Below are 25,281 nucleotides of genomic sequence, written 5' to 3'. Positions count from 1 at the left end.
CAAGGCCTCGCCGCTTCCGAGCCTTGGCCTGGAGCGGCCGCCTCGGCCAGCGGGGAGCGGGGAAAAGGAAGCGGGCGGGCGCGCTCCGGCCAGCGGCGGCGCCAGACAAAGAGCGAGGCCCCCGGCTTCAGGTACCGGCCGGAGCTGGGCCCGCACTCCAGGCTGGGAGGCGGGGAGGATCTGCGGGCCGCTGCGCCCGGGAGCCCGGCCGGCCGGCTGAGCTCAGGCCCCGAGGCCGCCAGTGCCCCCATCTCCGCCTCCGCCCGCTAGCGCCCCATCCCCGCTGCTCTCCGACTCCGAGCAGCGCGTCTGCCGGGGCCGAGGCTGCAGCCCGGAACGGGCGGAGGCGGTGAGGGGAGAGGGGAGCACCGGACAGGAAGAGTGCAGCGCCCCGGGAGGAGAGCGGGAGCTTAGGCCGGGATATCCCGGGAGCCAGAGGAGTCAGAGGGGTGCGCACACAGGCAGGGGTGCGGGGGGCCGGCGGCCAGGCTGGAGCCGGGGTCTCGGAGGGCCGGCCGGGAGGGACAAGAACAGAAAGGGGAGCATTGGCCGGGAGGGCTGCAGGGAGTCTGGAAGACAGAGGGGAGCGCACGCAGGACGGGGTGCCGGGGACCGGCGACCGGGCTGGAGCCGGGTCTTGGGAGCCCCGGCCGGGAGGGGGGCGGGGACCGGGGGGAGCTTGGCCAGGCCGGGGTTGCTGGGGGGGCGGCGGCAGATCGCGCCCAGGGGCCTCTGGATTTGGCCGTGGCGCCGACTCCGTCCTCTCCCCGTTTTCCTCAGGGGCAGGCGGCGCCACACGCGGGGAGAGACCGACGGGGATCGCTCGAGCTCCATGCTGGGAAACGCAGCCACCGCTGCCCCTCGTAGTTAGCCCGCGCTCCGTGCAGCCTGGGCAGCGGCGGGAGGGGGCCCGGCCCCGAGAGAAGATGGAGGCCCCGGCCCGACCCGCCGGGGACATCCTGAGGCGGAATCCCCAGCACGACTACGAGCTGGTCCAGCGGGTGGGCAGCGGCACCTACGGGGACGTCTATAAGGTGAGGGACGCGGCGGAACCCCGGGCCTCCGACCCGGGGACCTTCTAAGCTTGGTCACTTTCCACGGTGTGTGACTTTGCGTTGCTGCATCCCGGGCGAGGAACAAGGGCTTGGGTGTGCGCGTGAGAGGCTTTGGGTTTGCCTCCCGTGGAGGATGAGCGCGGGACTTCACTCATCAGCCCCTCCCGAGCCTGGTTACATGGAGCCCGTGGGAGCCCCAGCAGCTGGGTCACAGCGCGGCGACTTTCCCCGTGGGCCGGCGCACACGGTCGGATAGGTTTCCGCTGGCTTTCTTACGGGGTTGACACAGGGCTGCTTGCTGGCGCGGATGGCTTTGGAGCGGGCTGGGAAATTCGGTCATGTTGTTTACCTCCCCTTGTAATTCCAGGAGTCCGCTTTCTGTAGAAAGCCTGGCTCTAATTTATATATGCCAAGTTTCAGCTCTGGACTTTCTGAAGCTAATGGAGTGGATCTGTGTAAAATTAAAGTGAATGATGATAGTATGTTTATTCTTTGTTGTGAGGTGTAGTGGAATCCTGTTAGAGATCTGGTCATGGATAGCTTATGGATGTTGCTGGGGACACTTGGAAAAGCAGAAACGCGATTCCTGCGCTCCAGGAACTCACATTCTAATTGCTCTCCTCCTCGGTGCCCTGACAAGCCCCATGAACTGGTGGAATCAGTTGCTGTTTTCTACATACTCTATTGTAAAAGCAGTAAAAGCATACCTTCTCTTTTTTGTTTTGCTTTTTCTTGCCTTCTATTAAATATTAGCAATTAATATTTGTATCATAGTTGCTAATTTTTAGTCTTGTGTGTGCTCTTCGGTTGAAAAAATGGGTACTTTAATTCATACGTATGTCTTTTATTTGAAATACAATTAGTCTTAGTGATTTGAATATGGATTATTCTTTTTTTAGTATTGCATTTAATTTTTAGAATTTCAGAGTCACTTATACCCCATCTGCATATTTTTGGGCATAGAGTTATGCAAACCAGTTCTTTTTAATTTTGAATATTTTTATCTTCCCCTTTTTCCCTTGAGAAGAAAATCAAGGATAAGTATCTTTCTCATCATCCTTTCTCCCTCCTGTTTTCCTCTCTCCTTAGTTCTTGAAATGTATGCTACTTAATGCCAGAAGAGGCATCTCTGAATTTTACCTGCTTGGTTTATGCTAGGGTGAGCAAGGCTTTAAATCGGAGGTAGAGTAAGTAGGTGTTGATGTTAGGGAGAAAAAAGCTAGGTAATCAATAACTCCTCTCTATTCACTCATCTGCTTCTCACCTTTTATCTCCTCCCTTATCCTCCCTCTCTCTCCTCCCAGTCTCTTTATCTAGCTCACCTGGGTTGAGGAAGCAGTTACCATATCACTGTCATCCCTTACTTGGCTCTCTTTTCTTTTCATCCCCACATTCTTTCCTTCTGGAGGATGCAAATAGCCTGCTCTTAAAAAAAAAAAAAAAAGAATCAAACTAAATTAGAAGGAAATCCAAAATGTAGACACTACCTTTCAATTCTTTACAAGTCCCTTTCTTCTTTTTATAGACACTGTAGAGCACTAAAATAAATGAATATGGAATAAAGAAATCTTGGAATATCTAAGTTCCAACTAAAGATTACTGTGTAACTCAAGGTAGATTTTATTTTGGTTTTATTATGTCTTAGTAAAAGGAGGTAAGAATTCCACAAGTTAATAAAGTGGGTGCCAGTAAGCACACATACTCACTTTTTTCCTTCCCTAATGTACTTTTAGAATGAAAGTGCCAAAGAGAAGTTGAGTAAATACATTTGGATTTTGGTAGATTAGTCTTCCTATATAAATGTATTTAGGAAGAGCATTGTATCACTCCCTCCATGACCCTACCTCAAAAGACTAGTACATTGAGTTGAATTTTTGTGCCCTACCCCTCCTGTATTTGCATAATTGAATAATAAATGTTTGCTTTAGTTAACAGAAGCCAATTACTAGAATATAGTGTGTTCCATTACAGCCATAAAGGAGAATTTTTCTTTCTTCTACGTTAGAGGTGGAGATCCTGATTCCTCTAAAAATAGATTGTATTGTTTTAAAAACTTTAGTGACTTTTGGGATTACTCAGCAGATTGTAAGAGGAAATCTTTATCACTTATTCAGTATTAGCTATTACTTTATTATACCTCATATAACAAAGTCAACCTTCTGAATTTAACCTTGAAATATTCCTTTTATGGATAAGGTTATAAAATCTGTGTATTGGGAACTTATATAAAGATTTAGTGAATGTATTTTTTGGGGTGTGGGTTGGGTATTTTTTTGTTTGTTTTTTTGGATACAAGAGATGTATGTCCTGGATAGAGTGATGAATTTGGATTCAGGGGATTTCCATACCAAGAGTTGCCACACTGAGGTAGTTACAGATTTTCCAATGTTTTTGTATTTTATGACTAATACAAAGAGATGAATGTGAACAGAAGCAGAAAATAAAGAATAGCAGAGAGAAAAAAGAAAGGAAAGAGGACTGAAAATGTGAGGAATAAATAAGACTATGCTTTACAGTTGGCACATTCTATTTGGAAATTTACTTATCAGCTTTCAATAGAATTTTGGCACATTTAAGCATTTGTGAGCCCTTGTTCTGGCACTGCAAGGATTAGTTAGCAGTCAATGTACTGATATTTGCCCCAGCCAGATTACAGTGGACAAATGCAAACCAGCGGGATATTGCTACAGAACATCACTTTTCAGGTTATTCTTTACCCTGGCCCTAGGATGTCCCATTGATTTCTTGGGTAGGACTTTAATGTATGAGCATTCCCAGAATGGCTTGGAATTGGCTTGTAGAACACCTTACAGTGACTAAGGATTTTCTAGTGCAATTCTGGGATGATTTTAGGACTTAGTGGAATAAAGCCGATGATCTACAAATGTGGTTAGGGAACACTTGTAGAGAGTCAGGTTAAGCTACAAGGGATGGATGTTTGTTGCTAACTTACTCTGACCTTTTCCTAGAAAGCATTGGGTGTCTGAATTCTCTGGCAGGTGTCCAATCATCAGTCCATAGAGAGCATCACATTGGAGTACTCTGCTCCATCACCTAAGCCAGTAAGAGGGCTCCTGAATTTAGGAGGAGAGGAGGAGTTTGAGAGGAGTTGCAGTGAGATTTTCAAGAAGAAGTTTTGGGGGTAGGAAGAAAACAAGAGTTAGCAATGCTTTAGGTAATACCAATTAGTAGAGTTTTTTCACTCCTGAAATTGGCTTCTACTAAACATGTATCTGACATTTGTATCCTAAGATAGAGACCTATTGCTCTAGTCTTCTTTTGATAGACTAGTGATAGACTTTGATAAGTTGTGATATATCGGGCATTACTAGCACAGTGGCTGGTACGTAATAATCACTTAATAAATGTTTTACTTTTAGACCAGACATTTTCATTGATTCTTAGACCAGGCTAGTTCCATATGATCATAATTGAGGCCTAGATCTCTAGTCCCAAAGGACTCGTTTTGAATTCTGACACTGCTGCTTAATAAGTGACTTTGGGAAAGTTATTTAACATATCTGAACTTTAATTTTTTTCCTTTGTAAAATGGAGATAGCATTGCTGATACTACCAGAATTTACAAGGATTAAGTGAAATAATTTATGTTAAGTAGACTGAAAATACTAAAGTGCTATATAACCATATTACTAATGATGTTGTCCTGGTGAGACACTTGTAATGTAAGTGCTATGGTGAAGGATTTGGAAAGGGATTAGAAAAAGCTCCAAATGACTCCATTTACTTACTTAGCTTTTTGGGTTATCTGAGCTGTCTCTACTCCAATTAAATTAAAAACTTGGGCGAGTTAAGGATGTGTGGCTCCCATTACCTTTTTTCCATCTCATGGACTAGTTTTAGAATGCATCAATTTGTATACTGCAAGCTACTTGCAATTTTACTTTAGATTAGATTTAACTTCTGGCTTGTGGTTTACTAATTCCTGTCTTTAGAGATCAGTCTCTATTCATCATTTTGTTTTAGTATAGCTTTAGCAACAGTATTCTTTACTACTATTATGTTAGAACAAGTATTTCCTATAAATTTCAAGTACTGATCAAGTGTGAAGGATGTGTAATGTTCTAAGTTTGAGGGGAACCTCGGAAGTAGGTGCAAGTATTTGAAATACACTATTCTCTTACATCTGATAGACTAAGATTCTGCTTTCTGCTTCTGGAAGTTTCTTTTATCGTATAGAAGAAACAAGTGTCACCCCACAACCCAGACTTCAAGGGGCATAGAGGGAGCTAAATTGGATAGACAGAAGGCCTGGGGCTGTTCTGTTTTGTTTTGATGGTCTTGGGAGAGAAAATAAATTGGAGGGGAAAGGAAGTTAGTTTAATCTTGTGACTTGCTGACTTATTTTCTATGGCAAATTTTTCTTGACAGTAACAAAATTCATGACAAAAAGTAATTTTAAACATAGATGGAAAAATTAGAGACAGTATTGAACAATACTCTTGGGAAGAATCTTGAAAACATTTTGGAAGAATGGGAAAGAATTAGCAACAGAGAGAGATGCAAGGCTGCTCTAAAGGTCACTTATTAAGTGGAAAAGCCGGAACTCAAATCTAGGCCTTTGGGACTCCAAGTCCAGTGCTGTTCTTTCTGACAAATACTAGAAAATTTTAAATTAATTTGTGTGAAAATATTTGCAACAGAATGTTAGCATTTTCTTTGTCTGCTTTGTTAGTTTGTAAAGTTCTTTGAAAAAGTATTTTTGTAAGTATAGAATATTACTGTTGTTATTGATGTTATTAATTAACTGTCTTGTAACTCAGCTAATGGACTTCTTCATAGCATTCATTTGCTTTACTGTTAGGGAAGCAGAATTTTTACAAAACTTTATCCAGTCTCCCCAAGTTTTTTTGGTCTAATTAGTTTTTATTTAGTGACTTTTGGAGAATGTGTAACTGATTTTGTGTTACAGAATTAAAGTTACCATCAATCTAGTCCAACCCATTCTTGACAGGAATCCCAACTATAATACACTAGATAAGGGATCTTTGAGCCTCTGCTTGAAGGCCTCCAAGAAGGGGATTCCACCACCTTCTAAAGTTTAGAGACCCTTAGATCATGAATGCTACCTCTGCTTTTTTGAGTTAATTCTGTGGGAGTCATTTTTTCACATGGATTTCTTCTAAATGACTGTGTTGGATTCTTATTTCTAATCGATTCTGCTGTCTTCCATCCATTTTATGGGTATGTTTATCCCATTCATCCTATTTACATTCATGCTTATGATTGTAAATGGTTTATTTCCCTCTGCCCCATGACCTTGTATTTTTTCCTGTCTTTTTTCCCTGACCCCTCTCCCCTCCTTACCAGAAAAGTTGGTAAGAAGAATGTGATTAACACTAGTGATCTCTTAATAGACTCAAATTGTTTCAACTCTGTTGCTCCTCTTTTCTCACTGTCCTTCTTTCCAGTGCAGGTTTTTATTCTTTCTTTCCTTCTAATCCCCCCTTAATGATTCACATTCCAACATTGAACTTTGTTTTGCTTATGAATATTCCTTCACTTTTTCTACCTTTTCTTTCTATTCTTCCACTTTCCTGTTCAATAGTATGTCCTTCTATTTCAAGCTCTGAGTATGTATGTTTTCATTCTTTCTCTATCCAGTTCAAGTGAAAGATTCATGTACTGCTCGTTCCACCTAGCTCCTCTTCAATATTTGTATACTCTTCATGTATCTCTACTGTGTGAGATGATAAATTTCCTTTCCCCTCCAATTTATTTTCTCTCCCAAGACCATCAAAACAAAACAGCCCCAGGCCTTCTGTCTATCCAATTTAGTTCCCTCTATGACCCTTGAAGTCTGGGTTCTGCGGTGACACTTGTTTCTTCTGTAAGATTAAAAAGTAAATTATCATATAGTCCTTTGTAGTTGTTCAAATATACCTTTTTTTGTTTCTCTTGATCCCTACAGTTGCATTTCACAATTTCTCCTCTGTTTTGACCTTTTCATTAGGGATGATTGGAAATCATCTATTTCATTAAAGGGCCATTTTTTCATCTGTAGGATTTGTTGTATAGGTCTTGATTATCATATCATATGATGAGTCTTAGATTTTCTTTACTTGGCAACTTTCCCAGGTCAGTCAGTTTTGATAGTGTATAGCTTCCACTTTTTTCCCCCGCTTTCTAAAAGTTCAGTCTTGATTTTAATTTTTTATTGCCCCATGTAGTCATTGCTTTCTGTTTGATCAATTCTTATTTTGAAGGAGTTAAATTCTTAGGTAAGGTTTATTACTGTTTGTTCTAAGCTATTATTTTGTCATTTTTCCCCTTCTTTACTGGCTCTTTCCTTTAAAATTGCATTTTGTGTCTTCTTTTATTTCCTCCAGGTGCTCTTGTGTTTGGGATTTTCTTCTGTTTTCTCATCTCCATCCTAGATTTCTGGATTGAAACTTTGTGCTTGGGTCAGATTTTACTCCCTTCCATACTCTAAAGATGGTGTGAGCAGACCCTGCTTGGTTCTAGATATGGTAGCTAAAACTGTGCTTCCCCTTCTGTAGGAATTCCCAAGTTTAGGCTTGTTCTCCTTGTGACTTAACTTTGACTTTGGCTCTTTCTCTGTCTCCACATTGCACAGTCTTGAATCTGTAGTTGTCTTATTATGAATCATACATGCCCCAACCAGATATTGTTGATTGTTCTAGTAGTAGGATGCTTTTCAAACTCCAGGGACTTTGCTTGTGAGGTACTGCCTGATAGTGAGGCACTTGACTGGCTCAGGAAGGGCTGCTGGGCTGCCTGGTCTAGTCCAGTCTCCTGATGTGGTCCTGAGCTGTCACCTCTCCTGATTTGTCTCTACTTAGTTCCTCTATAGGATGCTTAAAGCCTGGACAAAGGATTCCACAGCTGCTTGTCCTTGATTTTTTTCCTCATTGTTTCTTTGAGTGCATTGGCAAAGCTCTCTCCAAGATCTGGAAGGTAGGGAAGGGAAAATCTGAGCTTTGCAAGATTCAAACACTCCCCTGTCTTTTTTATAGTCTTTTTTCTCCTTTTTAAATGTTACTACTATTTCTCTAATGATGGCAACCATTGCCAACCAACTGCCATTCCTAGGGAAGGCAAGGTCACCTGCCTAAAGCAGCAAGGTACCATAAGGGACAGGTGGGACAAGCAAATCAAACTACCAACACCTTGACCACTGTCTCCCCTCCGAACTCAATAGAGACAGCCCAGGACCCTGAACCCAAGAGCCTGTGGAATAGCAGTGCTTCCAACCCAATGCCCTCAGCCATTGTACTGATAAGCAGCCCCTTGGGGATGGCAGCCTGGCCACTGCTCCTACAAATGCTGCAGCCATGGCTCCTGAGTGCCTTCAGCACCGTCAAATGGTTCAGTATCAGAAACTGATGTGATTTAATCAGTGGAAATGACATTAGAGAAGAGGAATTATCATCTGCTTTGCCATCCATCCTAAGGGCCATGGGGCTTTTCCATCTGACTTGCAGTTGATTCCTTCCATATGTGTCATTTCCCCCATTAGACTCTGAGCTCCTCAGGAGCAGAGACTGTCTTACTTTTCTATTTGTATCTCTAGTGCTTAGCACAGGGTTTGCACATAATAAGCACTCAAATTAAATGCTGTATCCATTCTTTCATCATCTGTTTATCCTGTCTAGCTTCCTTATACATTGTTTGCATTTTGTCTCCCCCTTTAAACTGGGAGCTCCTTGATAGCTCAAACTGGTGTTTTTGTTTTTGTTTTGCCTTTGTATCCCGTGTGCTTAGCACTATGCCTGGCATATGGTAATAATGTTAGCTAGCACTTATATAGCACATTAAGGTTTGCAAAGTGTTTTACAAATATCTCATTTTATCCTCACAACAATCCTGGGAGGCAGGGGCTTTTATTATCTCCATTTTACATATGAGGAAAGTAAAGTGGATAGAGGTTGCCCAGCGTCACATAGCTAGTTAAGTTTCGAGACCAAATTTGAACTCAGGAGAAACTTGCTGCAAAGATCTTTACCACTTAACTTTTTGCTTCTCATTTTATCTGCATTGCTATTAGATTCATTAGTTTCTATATGGTATATGCTGCATCTCTTCTGATGATCAACCTCTTTCTCTCTTTAAAAATAGTACCGAATTGTTTTGATGATGACTTGCTTTTTCACTCACTTCTACCTCTCACCTGATTTAAAAAAAATGTCTTTCCTGGTTGGTATATGAGACTGCCAGGGCTTCTTTTCAGCCCTTCATACAATGCCCAGCAAGAATAGCAGACTGTGGAGTGGGTGGTAGTAGCAGGCCCAGCAGCCATCTACTGTGACAGTGGTACAGGCTGCTGTGACCAGGCAGTAAATAAAGACATGGACTGCATCAGAGTGGGCACTAGTGTGGGCAGCATTGAAGGCAGGCCCACGGTGGCCCTTTGTTTACTTATGATCTAGAAATGATTGGCCTCTCCACATCACTGCTAGTACAGCTTCCTGTGGATAACCCCTGAGGGAGGGCTTGAAGGGCTAAGGGATGGTATTATTGGAGGGGCTTGCTTTCTGGCAACTATTGATCAGTCATTTTTTAGTCATATCTGACTCTTTGTAACCTTATTTGGGGTTTTCTAAGCAAAGATACTGGAGAGATTTTCCATTTCTGTCTCCAGCTCATTTTACAGATGAGAAAACTGAGGCAAACAAGGTTTAAGTGACTTGCCCAGGGTCATACAGCTTTTAAGGATCTGAGGCCCTATTTGAACTCTGGAAGATGAGTCTTTCTGATCCTATGGCCAGTTCTCTATCCACTGTAGAGAGGTAAAAATGTCTATCTACCTGAACCCCTATGAAGAGGTGGGTAGTTGTGGCTAGTTGTCCATGGTACAGTAAATCAGAGTACAGATCAGTATTCCCTAACCCTTGATTGTGGGTTGGTGACTATGTAAGAAATGTCATCTTTGCTGTAGTCATCATGGGGCTGCTGCTACTACTCACTCCACAGTCTGCTATTCTTGCTGGTCATTATGTGAGAAAGAACATGTATGATTTTTCTGCTTATAATCAACTTTGTGACCCACTATGAACTGCAAAGATTTGGCATCATCAACCACATGGATCAGTTCCAATTCATTTAGACCCAGGACACAGTCCTTCAAAGGGGGAGGGGAGGTAAAGTTTAAGATTTCTGGTCTTCTATGTCCAGTTATTCCTTTAGGTGGCTGATAAATTGTTTTGTTTTTGCTGTCTTTCTGGTTTAGTTTTCTTCCGCCTCCTTTAGTATTGCCTATGTCAGGCTCCTTTCATTCCTAAGATCATGGTTGACTAAGAACTGCCCTAAATTAATTTAAGCGGTAGAATGTCCTCTGGAAGAACTTAAGAACCTCTTTCCCCCTTTGTTTCCCAATGCAAATTAGGTTAGTTTTATTCCTTTAAAAAATATTGAAACTGTCATTGAGCTTTGATTGACTCATCTTACATAAAATAAGTGCTTCTCTTATATAGGATACATAAACAACTAAAAGGAGATAATTTACATTTGATTAGTAGTCCATAGATCTTCTCATCCTGTGGTTTCATGTCCCATTATAATTTGAATTTCAGATTTGTGCTTGTTCTATCTTCTCTAAATCTGCCTTCAGCAAATTCTTACTGAGTACCTGCTTAATGCAGTGTATCAGTTCATACTAAGTGGTAGGAATAAAAAGACAAAACTGAAACCCTTTCCAGCCTTTTGATTTTATTAGGAGGGAAACACCATATGCATAAGTAAGAAAATATTTGCATGTGTGTGTGTGTATATATATATATATATACATATATATATATATATACACATATATATGTATATATATATGTAAATAAATAAGAGAAGGGGTGTTATATAGAAAGTGACACTTGAATTAATCCTTGAAAGGGCAGAGGGAATATGAGAGTGAACTTCTTAGTTATTAATTGGGGTTTTAAATGTGGAACATCCTTTTTATGTTAGCATGTCATAAGTTTATTCAGATTGTTGATAAACTGCACAAGGTCAGTAACAATTTCATGTAGCATCCGATTGGAGACCTTCTTCCAAGTTGATATAGAAAGCTTTATGTATAAAGCCCTTTATGTGTAGTCATTCAACCACTTTTAAATTCATTTTAATTATACTATCACTTTTCCATAAGAATAACGAGATATTTATCAAATACTTTGATACAGTCTGAGTAAACTAGAGCTACAGTATTCCTATTCATGCCTTTCCATCTTGTATAATCCTTCTGTTACTGTAGAGTGGTGGAAAAAGGAACAGACTTCTCAAAATAAAATTTTTAGATATCCAACTTAACCCACCTTAGACCCTACTTAGATCCTCAAGAGGAGGGCATAGTCTTGCATGAGGTAGATACTTAATAAATTCTTGTTGATGGGAAGATTTGTGCAACCTGATGCAGAATAAAAAAAGAAGGATCAGGAGAACAAAGTGTGTAATAACAATAAACAATTTTTTAAAAATCTCTGAAAATTTTAGTAATCATAGTGGTTGATCTTTGCCTTGGATTATAGAAGATGAAATGCTCTTTGTTCCTTTTGGTAGAGACTAGGTAGTTATGAATTATAGTATCTTATTTATGTAACACTCCCCTGGGCTCATTCTCTCAGTTTACACTGGCAGGTTGGGTCCCCAGAGGGTTGGTGTTACTACTTTCAGAATCCTAGGGGTACCCTGTAAGTGGCTCCTCCTAACACTACTTCATTAGCCCCACTGGTCTGCTTCCTCTTAATTAGCCAGTAGACTCAGTTTTTTAGCTAAGGCAATTTATCCACATGATATAGCAAGAATAGTAATTAGGAAGCCATTTTTCCCAAAACTCAAGCTCTACTCTCCCATAAATACTCATTTAACTCATGGGGCGGAGGGGAAGAGTGGACGTGACATTAAAGTGTACTGCTAGTGAGCAAATGTGTAGGGAGCATAAGGTCGAACTTATAACTCCAGCACCGTAGGACTTCCACATAATTTCTTTCTCTGAAAGTCTTCACAAAGTTTATTACAGGCTGTGGTATCTGCGATGGACAAATTCTCCATTTCTCAGGTGGCCTGACTCCATGTTGGACACATAGTCTTGACTGGATGGGTCGTTTTGCTGCTGTACTAGTTCAGGCTCGTTGTTGCTGTTTTGGACTAGAAAGATGGCCCAGCTCCTGGGCTCTCCTGCTTTTAGTCTGTGATGGACAAATCACTCAGCCACTGCTTGGCTGTTGGACTGGTCCAGGAAGGTCATTCAGTTTCTGAGCAGTGACTGCCAGGTTGATTGGTTGGTTGGTTGTTGTCCTTTGTCTTTGAAGAGGACCAAAATGACATCACCATTGTAAAGTGAAATTTCAGTGTGTCCGACTGTGGCTGATCAGACCAATACGATCTCGGAATGCTCTACCACAGGTTGGGCACAGATAGTCTGCATGAATATTTGGGGTGGATATCCCAAATTTGCACATCCTGCGTTTACTTTGTCAGGTAGAGTTGGACAGGTTGCTTGGTGCATGTTGTATATTCCAAATTCACTTACTATTAAGTATGCTAAATGGTGTGATGACAGCACTAAATCAGACTTAGACTTATCAATGCATGCAGTTTCTATTAGTTGACTGTTTGCAATGATTTATTCAACCATTCATACCTCACACCCTCTAGAAATAAACTACCAACCTTATTCTTAAGAGGTCCCAGTAAACATGTCATATCAATGTTCCCTTGTTACATCCAAGTTCTGATTGCTGTGGGAGTTACCTGAATTTATGATGAAAAGAGACTACTAATTAAAGTTTCAGTCTCCTAAATCATTAGCAGGTGTTTATCAGTTGTATGTATGTCTTGCATAAGCATCTTGCATGATAACTACTGATTTACAAAATAGAAGCTTAAGGCAAAATTAAGTTGTTCATACTAATTTCATATACTTATTCCCACTACACTTGAACATTAAGTATCAATTGACTGTCTGGGCTCAGTTTAGGTTTCTAGGCTCTGAATCTCAGGACTGATCCACTAAACTCTCTGGACTTGTAGTCTCTTTCTACCTTCAGCCATAGGCTGAGCTAGGTAGCATTGCATTCTCTTCAACTGGAGTTATTCTTTTCATTTGGAATTCTATGGCTCTATTTTAGCTCGGGCAGTGACCCGGGATTGGAAGAAGGCTTTTCCTTTTGAATTGGTCAAAAGCCTCTCTTTTGGTAGGAGGTAGGATGTGAGAAATGAGCCCAATTAACAAGCTCCCAACTGTGAGAAACATGCTTACCTTAAAGAACAATACTTGTGAAATCAGGAAACCTTTTTATTAATTCTACAGGCATTCCCCCGAATGAACAGGTAGCTCCCAAGTAAGGCTACAGGAAGACTACAATTTGTTCAGACAAGTGCAAATCCTTTTATACTGTCTCAGTTGGACTTCCGCCACACCATCTTCTGTCTGATAGGCTTTCCCTCAAACTGCTCGACAAGTCTGTGCACAAGTTTCTGACCTTTTACCTGACCATGCTAGGTCACAACTCTGATTAACTTCCACTACTCAAAGCTGGGAGGAGTTTTAACCATGTGGAAACAGAATTCCTTCCTTTGTTTGCCACATGGGATGATTCTGTTCAGCCATCGCTGAGGCTCTCCACCCAACTTAAAAGAGTGATCAGTCTCAGTTCAGTAGTTATATTTTTTTCTCTCTCTTTTTTTTAGGGAAAAAAAAAAACAAGTTTACTTATGTAGCCTGTATAAACTTGGTGGGAGCCGGGGGTGGGGTGGGGCGCTAAGCAACGCATCTCAATTCTCATTTACATTGACAAGTTAAAATGCTGGAACAAGACCACATCTTCCCCTCCTGGTTGTAGGGAGATCCTTGAGGGGTTGGAGTATCTCTCTACTACTGTCAGCTCAAGGCCAGATTCTGGTGTGTTCTTCCCAGTATCCATGACTGGTTACAGTTAGTATCTCTTCTATATAATTGATCAACCCTGTGTTTAGCACTCTGATGTCATTTAACTATGGTGGAGTTGTTTTAGTGGAGCACAGTCAGTTACATTTCTTAGCCTTAGTGATCTTATACCCCGGGGCTATGAACAAAGGTATGGAGTCAGTATGTACCCCGGAGACAAGTTCATTGCCTTAATATTTTTGTCCATTGTCAAACTCTTGGTAACCCCATGGATCATAGGCCAGGCCCTTCCATCCTCCACTATCTCTTGAAATTTGTCTAAGTTCATGTTCGTTGTTTCCATGACACTATCTAGCTGTCTCATCCTCTGCCATCCCCTTCTCCTTTTGCTTTCAATCTTTCCCAATTTCAGGGTCTTTTCCAATGAGTCCCATTTTCTCACTATATGGCCAAAGTATTTAAACTTGGGATTCAGTAATTGATCTTCCTGTGAACCTAATTTAATTCCTTTAAGTATTGAATGATTTGATTTCCTTGCTGTTCAAGAGACTCTCAAAAGTCTTCTCCAGCAATGAAAAAGCATCGATTCTTCAGTGCTCTGCTTTCGTTATAGTCCATCACTCATGGCCATACGTTACTACTGGAAAACCTATAGCTTTAACTATATGGACCTTTATCTGCAGGGTGGTGTCTTTACTTTTTAATATGCTATCTAGATTTATCATAGCTTTCCTTCCAAAGGAGCAAGTGTCATTTAATTTCATGGCTGCAGTCACCATCTGCAATGATCTTTGAGCCCAAGAATATAAAATCTGACACTGTTTCCATTTCTTCTCCCACTGTGTGCCAGGAAGTGTACTTTACCTATAAGTTAAATAAATAAGGTGACAATATACAGTCTTGTTGAGCCATTTCAAGCCTCAGAATTTTTATTAGATAGGGAAATGTTTACTTTTCATCTTAATGTTTTATTTTTTTCCTCTTTACATTTCATCTTCTCTGTCTGAAGCCCTTCCGGATCTCTAGCTTTTGTGGAGGAGACTCACGTGTACAGTCAGTTGTGTTCTGAATAATGTGGTTTCACTTAACTTTTTTTTCCTTTCTTACCAGGAGAGGCTTAATGAATATATGTGGAGGTATATCCCCCAAATGACCAAATAAAAGCTCAAATGACCTTATTTTAGAAAGAAAGAAATGCTTGTTATGTTGTATTGCTGTGAGCCTCTGTGTGTATTAACATAAGAAAGACCTTTTTTAAGTAGAGCTATTGAACAGTGAATACAAATGAGTTTCCCTAGACCAGCAGAGCTTCTAGCCAAAAGTTTAAGACTCTTTTATTCTGGTAAATCTGTATTCCAAAGGTAAAGTACTTGATCTTCATAGTTCAGTTAAAAATATTGTTACAAACAGGCCCATGCTTAGGGTATTTTAAGACCTGACTTTCCCCTGAAACTCTCCTCACCACACCTTCACCTCCCTCCCCAAAATACCCCAAAACTTCCCTACTTTATCTCACCCTTATTTTCCTTCTTTGGTAAGGGGAGATGTGTGTGTGTTTGTCCTTCGTTGCTGAAGAAGACCATGCCATCAGAGAAATGATGACATGACTTGGACTGGCTTTGTTTTGAATGAGGGAGGGTTGTGAGGTCACCAGCCTCCCTTCTCCTCCAGAGCCGTTTGAATCCAGTGACCTGATGAGATATTCATTAGGATGATTGGAGATGACCCAGGATGGGTCAATTGGGGTTAAGTGACTTGCCCAAGGTCACACAGTTAGTGAGTGTCAAGTGTCTGAGGTGAGATTTGAACTCAGGTCCTCCTGACTCCTGCACTGGTGCTCTGTCCACTGCACCACCTATCTGCCCTTAAGGGGAGATAAGAAAATGGTGAAGGTGAGTGTTTTGAGGATTAGGGATGTCTGCCTTGGTTGGTAAAAAGTATATGTATGAATGTATAATATTATGTATATGTGAATACATATGCTATAATACATACGCATATTTTTATACATATATGTATACATACACATAGATATAACAGTGACTACCCTAGCCCCCACGGCCTAAAGGCCAAGGATGCTACATTTCACCTCTCCCCCTGGTTTCTCTGTTACCTTGGATGGGATTTGGGGGTGTCTAGGCTCTCTGCTAAGTGATGTTTCTTCACTTGTAGAGAGGGATCCCCTGCACCCTAGTTACATTTAACCATTAACAGTTGGATTAACTTTTACAAAAGAATATTTACTTTAAAAGTATAACAAATACAAGCATATTCCCCTAACACCTGAGAGCTTAAATCCCTCCTGCAGTAATTCATCTTCTGAATAGATGGGGATTAGTTTCACACTTTAGCTCAGTTCATATATAGCATAGTCCAAAAGGCTTGCACCTTGACTTCTCAGGGCTTTCTTAACAGACTGACTGCCTGCAACATCCAGCCTGGAATCCTGGCTCCCAGGTCACCATGACTTGATGTTTCTGGGGATTCTGCCTTCTGCACCAAAATTGAGAAGGACGTATGAACTAGAACAGAAACCTCACCTCTGTTTCTCAGGCCCATGAGGTCTAAAAGGAGGTGGGAGAGGGAGGTAGCGCATTACCCCAACTGGTTTAGTTTGTAGTTCCTAGTTTGTAGATAAATCTTCATCTTCTCAGGAAGCTGCATATAGAAAGAGTGCAGGAAAAAGATTGAGTTTATCCTGGTCTGGCAGTTTTAAAGTTGCATCCTGTTCCTGCTGTGCAGCCAGTTGTCACCTGTATGGTAGGGGAAAGAACACACAGGATGTCTTCTCCCTGAAGCAAGGTGCATCCTTATTAGATGAGCTGAGCGTGCTCAAAACAAAGGCCCAGTTTTTTGTATCTCTTTCTCTATATGTTATTGGATGTATATTGAATATTAATAAACTACAGCATATTATGTTTATTATACATTTTATACAGTGTGATTATGATATATTTAATAATACAAAATTGTATTTATGTAATTTGTTCTGTATCGTAATACATTATATATACTATAATATGTGGCATGATATTTCCTTTAATTTTTCTGATGTCCCATTCTTATCTTTAGCTAACATTTTAGAATCCAAGTATACATCTTATTTAAAACTGATGACTTAGGTTACTTTACTGAAGTGTTTTAAACCTGGAAGTCACTTTGGTGGGTGGGTGGGGGGAATGACTATGAGTAGCAAAAATAGAATGGGAGGGCTGTCCTTCTTTTATGCCTATACATTTGATCACCAACCTTAACCTGCTCTCATAACAGATGCAAAAGTTATTTTAATTCAGGTTTGGGCATTTATTCTCTTTCTAGCTAAAAAAACAACTAAGATTTATTTTGACCACCACTACTTGCAACTAAATTGTATATTTTATTTGTTTAAAGATTTTAAGTCAGATACTCATAAGGGAGCAGTAGTAGATGTATCTTTAATAAAATTATGCTTTGGCCAAACTTAGTCATCATATACAATGTGAATGGTTACTTGGTTTATAAAACTGAGGTCCTCTATGTGACATTTTTATTAAAATTAGTTTATTAGTTTCAATCAGTATGTAGAAACTTAAGAATTAAAAGTAGAATCAGAAATCTTAAAATGAAATATTTCTTGGGTGGGAAATTCATTTGAAAATATGAACTAAGGGATGGGAGAAAATGAATTGGCCAAGAAAAAGAAAGTTTAGAAAGCATTTTATTAAAAGTTCGACACTGCTGTTGAAAATAAAGGATGGATTTTCATTTGTAAGGAGGTTTATCATTTTCATCCAGCAAGACTACTTCACAATTTGTTAATAACACAAATAATATTGACATTGTTTTGAAGTATTCTTCTTTTTAGAGAATTATGTTCTGTTGATGTATTTTGTCTTTAGTGGGCAAATATTTTTGGGAAAGGAAAACAAAAACTCCAGCCTCCCCACCCCCAACCTTTTTTTGTGGTAAACAGAACTAGCTGATATTGTGTGTGACCAGATCTGACCATGCAGTCTCCCTACTCCTGTTTTGTGAAGGTGGAGAAATATTTCATTAATTGTTGTCCTGAATGTTCATTGGTTTTCTGAGTCAGACTTAAGAGTTTTACTTTCATTTATTATGTTGTGGTAGACATTTTGTATATTGTGCTTTTGGCTCTGCTTATTTGTATCAATTCATGCAGAGCTTCCTGTGTTTCTCTGAATTTCATATATTCACTATTTTTACTATACAGTATAATTTTACTACCTCCAAATCATTTGAATCCTGTAGTTTTTCAGTTATTCCCCAAGTAATGTACACATACTTAATTTCTAGTTCTGTGTTACCACAAAAAGCTCTTGCTTTGATTGTTTTGGTTCTGTTGGACCATTGTTCCTCTCCTTGACTTTCTCAGAGAGCCAAGAAACGGGGCTCACTAGAGCAAAAAGGCTATATGCTGTTTAGTTACTTTTCTTGTATACTTCAAAATTAACATACAGAAAAGTTGGACTACCTTACTGTGTTGCAAATAGTATGTTGGTGTGTATAGTTTTCTACAACCCTTTTGACAATCAATGATTGTTGCATTTTTAAAATCTTAATTAATTTGCATAGTGTGGGGTAGAGTCTCAAAGTTGTTTTACTCTGCATTTCTAGTTATTTGGAGCAATGTTTTTTTTACAAATCTATTTATATTCCTTCTCTTACAATGCTACCACCCTAGGGCAGGCCTTTATCATCTCAGGCCTGGATTCCAGTAGCTTTTTGGTCCTTGTAGTCCTGCCTCAAGTCTCTCTGGGTAGCCCTCCACTCAGCTGTCATATCTATCTGTCTAAACCACAGGTATGACCATGTCTCTCTACTATTCAGTATACTCCATTAGCTCCCTGCTGTGGTCAGTATCAAATATAACATTCTCTGGCTTTTCAAAGAGCTTTATTACATGACCTCTTCCTACTTTTCCTGTCTTACCTCGGAGGACTATTTGGTCCCAGTGATACTTGTTCCTTGTCAGTGACACTCTCTTCTATTTGAATTTTCCCTGACTGTCCCCCATAGCTAGAATTTTCTCTCTCCTCCCCTGCACCTCCTGGCTTCCTTCAAATCACAGCTAAAAACTACATCTTCTACAAGAAACTTTCCATAGTCCTAATATTAGTGCCTTCTCTGTGTAATTATCTCCAGCTTATCCTGTTTGTATCTTGTTTGTACATAGTTGTGTATTGTCTCCCTTGTTGAGTGACTGTGAACTCTGTGAGATCGAGGATTTTTTTTTCTTTACATTCTCAGTGCTTAGCAGAGTGGTACACATGAAAAAAAATCAACAACCTAGTGCTCTAAATACTCTAAAGTCTTTAAGTTCAAGGACACAAATGGCTTTCTATTATTTAACTATATGAAAAGATTAGGAATAAGAAATACGTATATATTGTCTTTGGGTGATAGGATACTTCTAGTGTTATTTTCTTTTCTAATGCCTACCTATCATTTAGGGTCTTCTTATTCTGTAAAAATCTTTTTAAAGAAAGATTTGAGGGAATTTTGTCCATTTTTTTTTTTTGGTGAGAAAGAATGACAGATAATGATCCAAAATAACATATAAATACAAACCCCAGCATTGTAAATGAATTTACTGTCTGAATCTTACTCCAAAGTTGTACAGTTTAATTTCTGAAAGATCTCTTTAATGAGTTGAATCTGTAGAGTCTCTGTTTAGGAAATGTATTTTTTTCTTTCTAAAAGACCTCAGTGCCTTTCATTATAAAAGAGCCTGGTACAGCTTTCTGTCTTAGAAATCTGTTTGGAAAATTACAGTGTTTGAACAATTGCCCCATCAGTTCTTCATTTTGGTGGAACAAAAGGAGATCATCACAAGAGAGAATAAAATTAGGTGTTTTTCCCTGTCACCAGGGCTTTTGTTTTTATATTCTTTCTTTGCCTTTTTACTACTGTAGCTAGTTTGAGTACCCTTGTTAGTAGGAAATGTTGGTAATTCTGCATGGTGTGATTGTGATTGAACTTAAAAACTATTTTATCATAGAAGGAACCTAAAAGATCATCTCTTCTACCCCTCATATATATTTTTGTTGATGAGGAAACTGAGACCTGGAGACATTAAACCATGCAGGTATTAAGAAGTAGAATAAAGATCAGAGGCCAGGTCTTCTTACTCCAAACTCACTTACTCTTTCCATTGTACCACACTGCCTCTCCTCAGGTTTATTTATATGGTTCAATAATTGATTGATGTCTTTATATAAAAAACCCTGAAAATCAATTATGTAAGGCAATCTCTGAATAAGAGGCAACACATTAATGCCCAGCCATTGAAAGTGTCTCAGAAAAAGACCTGTGAGTAGGCTAAAGGCATCTGCAGCTAGTGATTGGAGCTTTGTGGATCTAACCCAAATTCCCCAGCCCATCCTCCACAACTCTTTTTATGTTTACACAACATTTTATGTTTAATTCTTCCAAAAATCCTTCCCTAAAAACAGAATTCCTTTCCCTCTCCCTTTCCCCTACTCTTAGATCTCCTGGCATTATCATGTCATTCAAGAGCTTTAATCTAGGTAGTAAATATCACTTAGCCCTTGTTCGAGAAATCAGTGGTCCTAAAAGCCTCCAGTGAAGGCTTGCCCAGTTCTAACCCTGCCATTTGTTATCCTCCCATGACAGATGGAGGCACTTCAGAACACAGAGTTTTTCAGAATCATAGATGCTGCTGTTGTGTAGCATCTTGGCTTCAAGAAATAACAGAAAAGAGAGGTGACTTACCCATTGGACATCTAAGACTTTTTAAAACTTTCCTCTCCTCTCCCGTTTTTATTGCTGTCCTTTATTCAAATCTGCCTTAGTTTTCTCTCCCTCCCTTGCTTGAATTGACCTTTAGACCCTTTCTTCAGCATGCACATGCTTGGAGAATTAAGTAAAATGTGATTTAAGAAATGAGCATGTTCTCCCTTCCCCTTTCTTAGCAAAAGATGGAGGAGGAGAATTCGGTAAAATGACTGCACTTTAATATTGGCATCATTGTAAAGTTTTTAATCATCCCCTTTTCTGTCATCATCCCACCAGACGGCATCAATTTGGTTGTGCAATAAATAACCAGTCTTATGACAGGTCTGTATGGGGCAGTCAGTCCTGGGAGATGAGTATTTTGAGCTGTGGTTGTAAACTTTCTTGTGTTGCTAGCCGAGTTCAAACTTCAACCTTGAAAAGACTACCTTCCAGTGTAATCACGTAGGCCTTTTCGTAGCCTGGTTTCTCTGTCACAATAAAATTTTTGTAGATTGGGAAAAAAAAAAGAGGAAGTAGTGAGTAGTGGGATGAAATAGGGCCTTGCAGGCTGGAAGACCTGAGTTTAAAGTCCTCCCTCTGGCACTTTATTCTCTGGCCCTGGGCAAGTCACTTAACCTCTTACTTGTGCCAACCACCTTTCTAAGACCCTAAATTGTAGAGCAGATTCCAATCTATATTGGGAGCTTCCTGCACTGAGGAAATCACAGGTCCAGTTTAAAAAAACAGTAACAAAAAAGCCTCTCCTAAATATTTTTTTAGGTCTTAATGCTTCATCTTCTATTATTAGGAATATAACAAAATTTTATCAATTCAGATTTAAAATATTAAAAGCAAACATTTAAATTAATAATTACCCCAAAGTAGTAAAAAAATAGGATTTTTATAGTGTTTGTTGTCAGTCTTATGGTACTTCATGTCTGTTGGGTTATCTTCTTTTGTAATTTTACTGTCTTTAAATGAAAGTGAATCATAAATATTTTTACTCTACAGTAACAGTGAAAATCTTGCCAGAAAATCTGATTCATTGACATATGACTAATTTTGCTGATACCAGAATTAATCTTTTCAAGACGTGGGTGGGTACTTCATCTTTTTTGACTATGTTGGCACTTGACTGATACTATAACATTGTGAAGGCCTGCTTTTTCGTTTTGCCAGTGATATCTTGAGTAAACTGCACTTATTTTTGTTTTGCCTAAAACAATCTCGAATAATAGTAGTTGAAATTATTTTTTGGTCCCAACTGGATCAAAGTCCATCGTAGTAAGATGAATATATTCCTAGTAGTGATTCAGATTGTAACTAATTCAGGCTTGCTTATCTATGTGGAACCCTTCTTGTTTGTGTCCTCCTATAATTCTTCCACAGAGAATCTATCTGTTGGAGTCTTTTTTATTTGTTGTTGTTGAAAAGAGGCCAGAGAATGTGTGGGCTGTCCCTCATTTTCACCATGTGATCAACACATCTTCCATTTTGCACATAAAGTTGATGCCTTATCTTTGAAATTTGCTACAACATACTTACACCCACCATGTATCTTTCCATTGCTCTTTGGGTAATATTTGTTATCAGTTCTTTGGATACTCTTTGTCTTGTCAGGTATACAACACTGGAAAAATATTAATATTTAAAAAATGGGATTTTCTTTCAGGGGAAGTTTGAAATCATTAAAAGAACTTTGGAATTCCCTAAACGCAATTCAACCCACTCTCCTATTCAATTCTGGGTGCACTTAATTGTCCTTTTTTAGTGTGTTCATTCAAAACACTTCTTTTTTCCTATGTTTTAAAATTTACTGTTAAGTTTCCAACAAATTGTTTCTAACTTAATTTGTTGGTGGCGTCGGGGTTTGAGAAGGGTAGTGAAGCACGGGACTACCAAAATCAATTTTGTGTTTGACCTCAGCCTTAGTGCTGTCCATCAGGCTTTAGCTCTGCATCTGCTTCCCTATCATGAAGCAAAATAGCTCTCCAGGGTAAGCTCATCACTTAGAAACTCCAAACTAATGCTGCTGACTTAAGCTTTGATTGACACCACCTCTCAGCTTCCATGCCCCTCTGACTGGAGGGCCAGAAAGCAGAGTACCCATTCCTCCCGATGCTTTCCGTTGTAAATGCCAGAAACTTGACTTTTAGATTTAATCCATTCAGCATCTACTGATCTTGAGTGGTTTCATATCTTCGGAACAAATTCCCTCCTCCACCCTAACCTCCTTTTGAGTTCTACCCCCACATTAGACTGTAAGCTCTTTGAAGGCAGAGACTCCTTTTTTTCATATTTGTATCCCTGAAGCTTGGCACATTGCCTGGCACATAATAGGTGCTTAATGAATGTTTATTGAATTGAGTTTATGTTTTGGTGGAGGTTTGATAAAATTAGAACTTGAAATGCTATTGTTTATATACTCTGAGGGCTTCCACCCCCACTTTTTTTTTAAAGTTCTCATGACAGCAAAATATTGTTAAAGTCAGTACTTCACCTTAATATGATCTAGTTTTAATGAGATTAGCCACTCAAAGGAGAAATAGTTGTGTTTGGTTCCAGAAGACAGAACTTGGAGCACTGGGTGGAAGTTTTAGAGAAGCAGATTTAGGGGAAATAGTATCTGGCAGAAAGTGGAATTGACCGACTTAGAAAGACTCCTGATTATATTAAGTATTTGTGGAATTGAATGACCCTTTGTTTGAATGTTGTGGAAGAGCTTCTTGTTCAGGTACAAGTAGGGCTAGATGGCTCCTGAAATCCCTTCCAACTCAAATTCTATCAATGGTAGTTAAAAAAATGCTTACTTTTAAGCAAAACGTAATGAAAAAAATCCTTCTGTTTGACTATTGCAAAGTAAAACAATGTCCCTGTTTGTTTTGGGAGTAGAAACCTTCATTTGCATGCTATGGGCAAAGATTAGTAATAAGGACAGACAAATTTATATAGCACTATAAGGTTTATGGAGTGTTTTTACATAATGCTTACACTGATCCTCGCGACAGCCTGGTGCTAGTATTCTTTCCAGTTCGCAGATGAGGAACTTGAAGCTGACAGATTCTAGGATCACCAGGTTCCTGAACCTGAGCCCAGTATTCTATCCACGAAGTCATGCTGTTTTCACAAATAATAATTTTTATTGGGAGAGTCTGTATGATAGAGTAGAAAGAAGACTAGACAAGTCAGACACTGGGTTTGAATTCTAGCTCTGACACTAGCTGTGTGACATGAGGCAAGCTCCTAAATCTTTTCGCAATTTCTTCATTCTTATATTCCCTACCTCACAAGGTTTTTTGGTGAGAAAAAATACCTTTGAAAGTGTACTGTTATATAAATGTCTATTGCTGTTATTAATTTCAGTGGTTTAAGGATTTTGATTTTTTTAGAGTGTGATCTATATAATCTTACTTTATTTTTACAAGTTTATCAAGTAGGTCAGCAGATATTGAAATGATCATTTCAGGCAAGTAAGCATTTTATTTTCTAACTCTCTCATCTTGGAGCCTCTAGAGTTGGGGGCTCCAGTAGTTTAATTAATCGATCTTGAACTGGTCTCTTTTATTGTACTTCCCTCAATCAGCCCTTAAAGGCCAGTCCCGTATACCTTTGAAATGCCCTGTAATCTTCAGGAAGGGGTTAAAGGCTGAGGTTTCTCTGAATCCCTCAAGTTAATAAGGATGATTAGTGAGCATTGTTTAGAATAGTCACTGAACCTTACCACTCTAAGGGACTTGAGAGGCTATTTAGTTCTACTTTTACTTGACCAAGATTCTGTTCTACAATATCCATGTCAACTCCAGCTTTTTTTCCAAGGCTTTCTATTCCACTTTTGATTACTGCCAGTTGTTCTGATTTTTCTTTCTAAGGCAAAGCAGAACAAGTCTAAACCTTTGCCACATGACAGCTCTTCAGATACTTAAATCTATCCTGTTCTCCTCAAGTTTTCTCTTCCTCAGACCAAAATCTTTTAAAATTCCTTTGGCCTATCTTCCTAGGGCATGGTTTTGATGACTCTCCTATCATGAGGGCCCTTCTTTGAGTTGTCAGCTGCTTGTCCTTCCTGAAACATGATGCCACTGCTCAGAATAGATGAGATTATGAGAAAGTTCAGGTGGTGGGCTCCTATTTTGTTTTTGTTTTCTCTGCTGAGGACAGTGGCTTTGGAAAGGGAATGTTAGGACATAAATGTTAGCAACCCAGATAAACAAGCAAGGAGTTGGTCTGGCAGCATTCCAAAAGAGTTCAGGTCCCTGGACCGGGAAGAACTATTAGGAACCATCTGTTGGGAGCAGCATCCTAAGAATCACACCTTCTCCCTGGATAGTTTTTCTTTATGAAGTATTGAAACAACCCTTGAGATTTGGTTGGCTCAGGGGACTAAGATTCAGGCCATTAAAAGTAGCTTCCTCATCACCTGCATACAAAACATCTGGGAAGTGACTAGATTAGAGTGTCCCTATCCCTTCCTACCTCTCCTCAATCTGCAGACCATAAATTTGCAGCATGAGCAAGACTTGGAAGGTGTTCTCAATTGAATCAATACCCTGACTGTTCTCTCACTGCTTTGGCCAAGTAAAATTTTTGTCATTTGTTAAGTGAGTGGTTCCTTTATTTTTTTTTCTTCAG

At 39.7% G+C, this 25,281-nt stretch overlaps 1 protein-coding gene across 2 annotated transcripts in view; it reads left to right on the top strand.

The window, feature by feature from the left end:
* Nucleotides 1–25,281, top strand: part of MAP4K5 (mitogen-activated protein kinase kinase kinase kinase 5) — a 164,968-nt gene continuing 139,687 nt past the window's right edge. The window contains exons 1-2 of one of the 2 annotated variants that reach the window (XM_072629792.1): nt 1–131; nt 781–1,034. In XM_072629792.1, coding sequence (XP_072485893.1) covers nt 927–1,034 — 108 coding nt within the window. In that variant the 5' untranslated portion in view covers nt 1–131; nt 781–926. Of the gene's footprint in view, nt 132–311; nt 450–780; nt 1,035–25,281 lie in introns of those variants that run through there. The other variant, XM_072629794.1, reaches the window with a different exon arrangement.

The sequence above is a fragment of the Notamacropus eugenii genome, chromosome 1 (assembly GCF_028372415.1).
Source record: "Notamacropus eugenii isolate mMacEug1 chromosome 1, mMacEug1.pri_v2, whole genome shotgun sequence".
Taxonomy (NCBI): domain Eukaryota; kingdom Metazoa; phylum Chordata; class Mammalia; order Diprotodontia; family Macropodidae; genus Notamacropus; species Notamacropus eugenii.
Note: the sequence above shows the minus strand (reverse complement) of the source record. Positions and strands in the feature narration are given on the sequence as shown.